The 8,145-nt window shown below is 36.4% G+C and overlaps 1 protein-coding gene across 4 annotated transcripts in view; it reads left to right on the plus strand.

The window, feature by feature from the left end:
- The window catches only part of LIN9 (lin-9 DREAM MuvB core complex component), a 72,623-nt gene that overhangs the window by 37,128 nt on the left and 27,350 nt on the right, over positions 1 to 8,145 (plus strand). For all 4 annotated transcript variants that reach the window (XM_023730928.1, XM_004375882.2, XM_023730927.1 and 1 more), the window contains one exon: positions 366 to 523. In XM_023730928.1, the coding sequence (XP_023586696.1) occupies positions 366 to 523 (158 nt within the window). The remainder of the gene's footprint in view (positions 1 to 365; positions 524 to 8,145) is intronic.

Below are 8,145 nucleotides of genomic sequence, written 5' to 3' on the forward strand. Positions count from 1 at the left end.
GGTGGTAGCCGGGCACCATCTAGTTCTTCTGGTCTCAGGCTGATGAAGTCTCTGGTTTATGTGGCCCATTCTGTCTCTTGGGCCAATACTTTCCTTGTGTCTTTGGTGTTCTTCGTTCTCCTTTACTCCAAGTGGTTGGTACCAATTGATGCATCTTAGATGGCTGCTTGCAAGCTTTTAAGACCCCAGATGGCAAGGTCCTGTTTTTAAAGAAGATTAAAGGTAATTTAATTTGAAGAGAAACAATTATTTCTAAGAACCTTTTTTAAATACAGTACTCAATGAGAGAAAAGAGGGTGCAAGGAGATTCTAAGTTTTTGTATAGGACAGTTTTCAGTTTATATGATTTTTGTAATTTATTCTAGATGTTCTTCTGCATTTTTTGAGGAAGAGAGGTCAGCATTAAAACAGAAACGGCAGAAAATAAGGCTCTTACAACAAAGGAAAGTTGCAGATGTCTCACAGTTCAAAGATCTCCCGGATGAAATTCCTTTGCCCCTGGTTATTGGAACCAAAGTTACGGGTAAGTGAAGACAAGCTTATTAGTATTTTGATTTTTAATTTTTCACCAAGATAACCTCTACTAGCAGAATGACTTTTAAATTTAGAAGTTTTAAACCCTATAGTTCTGCAGCTATTTACTATAAAGGTTACTCTTTTTCATGTGTGAAGTCTGTTTTTAAAAGGAATTAGAAAAAGTGTTCTGGTTCAAAGTAACATCTACTACAATATAAACTAAAACAAACTTCCACAAAGATGAAATGTAAAATTTACTGCAATGAATTGTTAGTTGCCATTGAGTCGGCTCTGACTTATGGTGACTTTATGTCTAACAGAACAAAACGTCGCCTGGTCCTGTGCCATCTTCATGACCATTTGATGTCCATTGTTGTGGCTGTTGTGTCGGTCCATCTCAATGAGGGTTTCCCTCATTTTCGCTGACTCCCTACTTTACCAAATATGATGTCCTTTCTAGCGATTGGTATTTTCTTATGACGTGTCCAAAGTAAACGAGCCAAAATCTCACCATTCTTGCTTATAAGAAGCATTCTGGTTGTATTTCTCCTAAGATTGTTTTGATTTGTGTGTTCTTCTGCTAGTCTGCAGTATATTCACTAGTCTTTGCCAACCCCACCATTCGAACGCATCAGTTATTCTGTCTTCCTTTTCCTTTGTTCAGCTTTCATGTGCATGTGTATCAGAAAGACCATGGCTTGAGTCAGGCACATCTTACTCATCAAAGTGACATCTTTGCTTTTTAAAACTGTAAAGAGGTCATTTGATTTCTTGACTGCTGCTTCCATGGACATTGATTATTGATCCAAATCAAATGAAATTGACAACTTCAAACTTTTCTCCCATTATCATGATGTTGTTTATTGGTCTGGTTGTATGTTCATTTTCTTCGCATTGAGGCATAATCCCTGTTGAAGATTGTAGAGATATGGATTGTTTGAATTTTTAGATTTTAAATGATTCTATCTTTTGCTTCCACATCATTTATTTTCCTTTCCTCTAGCCAGTCTTATCTGATTAGTTCAAAAACACCTTTGTTTTTGTGGTTCTTGGATCTAGAAATAGTCCATTTCTAATGACTAAATAAAATTAAATTATTCTGTAGGTAGTTTGTTCAATATTTTGTAAGAGTGTAAATTCTTTCAATTTTTAATAGTGATTCTATGTATTTACTGGGGGAAAATGCCACCAAAAGCTTGATTTTAACTTAATCTTTAATAATTTGATAGAGAAATAAAATAACAATTCACATAATACAAGAAATAACAAGGGGTTAAGTGGGTAGATAGTGATTGTCCTGAAGAGTTTTAGAAAATGGTTGAGATTAATCAGGAAATATTTTCTGGAGGAAAGGGGACCTTGAATTATATATTTATATATTTTTTCCTGATTATAAAAGTAGTTATTTACATTATATTGTAAAAATGAGTAATTAAGAGGAAAGGTGGATAGTAGGGAAGAGACTATCAAGCGTGTGAAATGCAGATGGGAAAGAGAAAACTAGATTTGGTTGTAAATCATTGTATAGGGACAGCTTACCATATACAGAAGTTATACATGACATGGTCTCTTTCTTAACAGAATTAGTCTGGGGGTGGGGGTGGCGGTGGAGATAGGATGATGTGGGGTTGGGAGACAAGCATACTTAAAAATATATTTGTTCTAAAAATGCCATATAAATAAGTACAGCTTTAAAGTCTACAGTATAACTACTAATTCGAGGAAAGCTGGCATGAATATAGTGACTTACGTTCAAACTGAATTAGGAAATCCTTAAAAGTTAATTGTGGTCCAGAATTTTAAAGACAGACAAGTAATATTTGCTAAGACTGAAAATTTTAGAGAGAATTCATAAATAGGTAGTTTTGTTACAATGGAGAAAAGGTTGGACTGGCTATATCAAGATAGGAGAAAAGTTCATATAAATGAACTTCTAGAGCTATTTTAAAGTAGTGTTTTAAAATTTCTATTTGATGTAGAACAAGAGTCAACAAACCAAGGCCCATAGGCCAAATCCAGTTTACTACCTGTTTATATATGGTCTATGAGCTAAGAATGGTTTTTAAATGTTTTAAGTGGTTGAAAAAAATCAAAAGAATAATATTGTATGACACATGAAAATTATCTGAAATTCAGATTTCAGTGTACATAAATAAAGCTTTACTGAAATACAGCCAGGCTCATTAATTTGTGTTATTGTCTTTGACTGCTTTTACTCTACAATGGCAGAGTTGAATACTTGCAACTGAGACCATATGACTCACAAAGTCTAAAATATTTACTCTCTGGCATTTTATATAAAAAGTTTGTCAACACCTGCTCTGAAGGATAATATGCTGCTTTAGAGTTACCTAGAGCTCTGGTAATGAGCCCTGGTTGCACAGTGGTTAAGCACTCGGCTGTTAACTGAAAGGTAGGCGGTTTAAACCCACCAACCACTCTGTGGGAGAAAGATGTGGCAGTCTGCTTCCGTAAAGATATACACCCTTGGAAACCCTATTGAGTAGTTCTACTCTGTCCTGTAGGGTCGCTATGAGTCAAAATTGACTTGATGGCAATGGATTTGATTTGATTAGAGCCCTGGTGGCGCAACAGTTAAGCACTCAGCTGCTAACTAAAGGGTTGGCAGTTCTAACCCACCCAATGGCTCGGTGGGAGAAAGAACTGGTATTCTGCTCCCAAAAAGATTACAGCCTGGAAAGCCCTGTGGGAGTAGTTTTATTCTGTCACATGGGGTCGATATGAGTCGAAATCGACTCAACAGCACCTAACAACAACAGAAGTAATGTGAGTGGGAGACATAGAAGAGAACATAAGCTGTTTCATCAATCAGTGTTTAAGTGTAGAAAATGGAAATCACCCTAACTATTTTAAACAAAAGCAGATTTAATACAGGAAATTATTGCTTAGTTTTGTTGGAAAGGTTGAAGGGGCAGGTTTTGAGCTGGACCTACAGGAATGACTCTAAGAACATCACTATTAAACTGGTTTTATCTCTGCCAAGGTCTGGAAGTTAGGGAATCAGAAAACCACATCTGGAACTTTTAATTTCAAAAAGGTTTATATGTAGCTATAGTCCAAGGATAAGGAAGTCACTGCTTCTACAATTGTCTCTTTACACTCATGACGCTAGTAACTGAACAGTGGAGCATTAATTAAAAAAAAAAACAACTATATCTCCATGACTGGATTGTGAGCAGTAACAGCCAGTGCAGAAACAATATGCTTCTGCCTGCAATCACCTGAATGTATCTAATTGCTTTAGAACCCTAGCTGCAGGGAGTCTGGAAATAGAGTTTTTAGCTTTTCAACCTGTGCAGTACAGAAGGCACAGAGGGAATTGGAATAGCTGCTGAATTCCAGACCCTCATATACATTATGGTTGTTTTAATGTACAAAAAGATTAAAAGCTACAAACCAAACCAAACGTGTTGCAGTTGAATCGATTCCAACTCATAGTGACCCTAAAGGACAGAGTAGAACTGCCCCATACGGTTTCCAAGGGGCAGCTGGTGGATTCGAACTGCCGACCTTTTGGTTAGCAGCCATAGCTCTTAACCACTGCACCACTGGGGCTCCCAAAGCTGTAAAATCATTAAAATTAAATAAAAGGAAACATTCATTTCTAATTATAACCAAGTAACTGGTCCCAGAACAGTAAAACTGGATAAAATGTATGCTGTAACTGTTTTTAGGCATTTAACAATGGAGGGTGTAGTACTGTAATCCTTGATAAAAAGGGAAACTTGTGAGGTGAACCCAGTGATCACCATGGCTTTTTACCTGGGAGCACGTTTCTGCTGTGGAGCAGAAGTTGGAACCCAAATGACCAGTAATTTCACTGAACTGAGGAAGCAGACATTGGAGTTCTAAGCTGCTGAAGTGGCTGGAATTTGCAGGGTAGGATACCTGAAATAGGTGCTGCATAGAGGATAGAACCCTAGAAAACTTTTTGGGAATTCACTGTGGACCCTGAGCCAAGGGCTAGGCTGCTCGTGTGCAGGGCAAAACTTAAAGCTGTGCGCTGAAATTAGAGGCACACTCTAGGATTAAGTTCATAATTGAAATGGATCAACCCTCACAATAAAAGCAAGCTTGACAGACAAAAAGATCATCCAGTAATTTTTTTTCTCTGCCAGAAAAAAGTTCAACACTTTATCTGACATACAATAAAAAATTACTAGACTTGTAAAGAAACAAGATAACACATTCCATAGTCAAGAGAAAAAGCAGTCAATAGAAATAGACCATAGATGACTCTGCTATTGGAATTAGCAGATAACAACTTCAAAATAGCCATTATAAAACATGTTCAAGAACTTAGAAGTAAGTATGGGCATAATGAACAGATGACAAAATCTCACTAGATAAATGAAAACTGTTTAGATAAAGAAAATAAATTTAGAACTGAAAAGTACAGTATCTGAAAAGGAAAATTCATTGGATGGGCTTAAAAGAAGATTGGAGACAGCAGAAGATAGGGTTGGTGAACTTGAGGGTAAATCAGTAGAAATTATCCAGTATGAAAACAGGGAGGAAAAGATGGAAAAATTAATGGAGTCTCGGATATCTTTGGGACAACATCACTAGCATAACATATATATAATTGAAGTCACCAAAAGGAGAGAGTCAATGGCACATAAAAACAGAATAAAATAAAGGCTGAAGTTTTCCCAAATTTGATTTTAAAAATAAAATACATACGTCCAAGAAACTCTGACCCCAAATAGGATAACCGATATGCACACAAAACCCACAGTCAGACACAACATTGAAAAACTACAGAGAAAATCTTGACAGCAACTGGAGAAAAACAACATATTACATAAGAACAACAATGATATGATTGGGAGCTGCCTTTTAATCAGAAAAAATACTGCAAGTATTACCAAAGGATGCCCTTCAGACTGAAGGGAAATGATACCAGATAAAAATTCTAATCTACAGAAAGGAACAGAGAGCACCAGATATAGCAAATATATAGGTAAATATAATATAGATTTTTTTTAATTCTCATGATTCTTTAAATGACATGTCTTTAAAGAAAAATGATAGCAATGTATTAAGGGTTTGTTACATATGTAGATTAATATATATGATACAACAGCATAAAGGACGTGATAAATGGAACTATTATTTTGCAAGGTTCTTACAACTCAGCAAAAAAATAAAGGAAATGACTACTGATATGTAGATGAATGTCAGACATTATGCTGAGCAAGAGAAGCTGAAAACTAAAAAAAATGAATACTGTATGATTTCCTTTATATGAAGTTGGAAAATGGACAAAACTAATTTAAAGGAGGAAAATCATCAGAAAAATGGTTGCTTCCAAAGAAGATATGGGGAAACCTGGGATGATGTGATCATAAAAGTGTGTTTTACATGGATGTATTTATTTATTTGTCACAACTTACAGAATTGTACACTTAAATTTTTATTTTACTGTATACGAAATTTTACCTAGAAAGATAAGTACTGTAAATAAACAAAATTCCACATTCCTTCCTGAGGAAAAGTTTTTAGTAAACTAGGGGTAGATGGATTCTTCCTCAAAAATAACACCAAAAGATGTATATACATATTTGTGTGTGTTGCATATATATAATAAAGCATATAGGGAGTGCAGTTACGGATACTTCCTAAACATAACCAAACACCTCACAGGGTTGGTTTACTGGGTTTGAAGGCTTAGGACCATAGTCTGGTGGGACAACTTGGTCAGTTGGCATAACATAGTTCATAAAGATAATGTTCTACATCCTAGTTTGGTGAGTAGTGTCTAGGGTCTTAAAAGCTTGCAAGTGACCATCTAAGATACAACTATTAGTCTCTACTCATCTGGAGCAAAAGAGAAAGGGAAAACAAAGATCCAAAGAAGAAAGTAGTCTACAGGACTAATAGCCTACATGAACCATGGCCTCATTTATCCTGAGACTAGAATTAGATGGTGCTTGGCTACCACTACCTAACATTATGACCAATGGCACAATAGATGGTCCTGGATAGTACTGTGATCCTTTAAATAATCATCTACATGAGACCAAATGGGTCAGCATTTACTCTGAAGCAAAGATGAGAAGGTAAAGGGGCAGGGAGTGGGGGCAGGGAAGCTAGATTAATAGAAAACATAGAACAAGCAGAATGGAAATAATGAGAATGCTGACATGTTGTGAAAAATGTAACCAATGTCACTGAACATATGTATAGAAATTGTTAAATGGGAACTTAATGTGCTGTGTAAACTTTCACCAAAAACACAATAAAATTGTAAAAAAAAAAAAAAAAAACACCAAAAGGAATTTTAAAATAGCTGTATAGGAATTTTGCATAAGGAGCAAAGAATCAGACAGGTACAAAGTTAAAAGCACAAGAGTTTTGACAAACACACCAAGGTACACCAAGGGAAATTTGAGTAATGGAGTAATTTTAGGGAAATGCCTAAAGACCTGATACTTTAACCACTTTGTACGTGAAGTTGTTTGCCAGGTATTCATTACTCTGAACAGGTCTGGAGCTAAAACTGGATGCAGTTGTAGAAGTCAAGGTATAAAAAAGGATTTAAAAGTCATTAGTTTGTTAAGAAATTACAAAAAATTTGAACTTTCCTGTAAGTAATCTTAGGGTGAATGGTAATCTAGGACAGATTTCCTATCAGTTCTCTAAGTTAAAGGGATAAAGAGAAAACAAATCATCAAGGAAACACAGAAGATATTGTTTATAGAGGTAAAGGGAGAGTCGACATTTGACAGCCACTGGTTAACCCAAAACTGCATCCTAGCCTTAGCCAGTGTCTGACCAATAATCATTAAAGCTGTCCCTTTTTGTTTATAATGAAATTGCTTCCTAGAGTTGTGGGGTTTTTTTTTAATGCTATTAGGTACGTTCATCAAATTCCAGACAAATCACTAGCTGAACCAGCTATTGTGTTTGAACTGTATCTTTTTCTTGTATCTGACCTTGCAAAACATTCAAAGAGGTATGGTGACCATATAGTTTATCGTCCAGACATACTTTTTTTTTTAATTGTACTTTAGATGAAGGTTTACAGAACAAACTAGTTTCTCATTAAACAGTTAGTACACATATTGTTTTATGACATTGGTTAACAGCCCCACAACATGTCAACACTCTCCCTTCTCAACCTTAGGCTCCCTATTACCAGCTTTCCTGACCCTTCCTGCCTTCTAGTCTTTGTCCCTGGGCTGGTGTGCCCCTTTAGTCTAGTTTTGTTTTATGGGCCTGTCTAATGTCTGGCTGAAGGGTGAACCTTGGGAGTGACTTCATTACTGAGCTAGAAGGGTATCCAGGCGCCATACTCTCGGGGTATCTCCAGTCTCTGTCAGACCAGTGAGTCTGGTCTTTTTTTGTGAGTTAGAATTTTGTTCTACATTTTTCTCCAGCTCTGTCTGGGACCCTCTATTGTGATCCCTGTCAGAGCAGTGAGTGGTGGTAGCCGGGCACCTTCTAGTTGTACTGCACTGAGTCTGGTGGAGGCTGTAATAGATGTAATCCGTTAGTCCTTTGGACTAATCTTTCCCTTGTATCTTTAATTTTCTTCATTCTCCCTTGCTCCTGAAGGGGTGACACCAGTGGAGTATCTTAGATGGCTGCTCACAGGCTTTTAAG

Source organism: Trichechus manatus, unplaced genomic scaffold, assembly GCF_000243295.1.
Source record: "Trichechus manatus latirostris isolate Lorelei unplaced genomic scaffold, TriManLat1.0 scaffold00039, whole genome shotgun sequence".
Taxonomy (NCBI): Eukaryota; Metazoa; Chordata; class Mammalia; order Sirenia; family Trichechidae; genus Trichechus; species Trichechus manatus.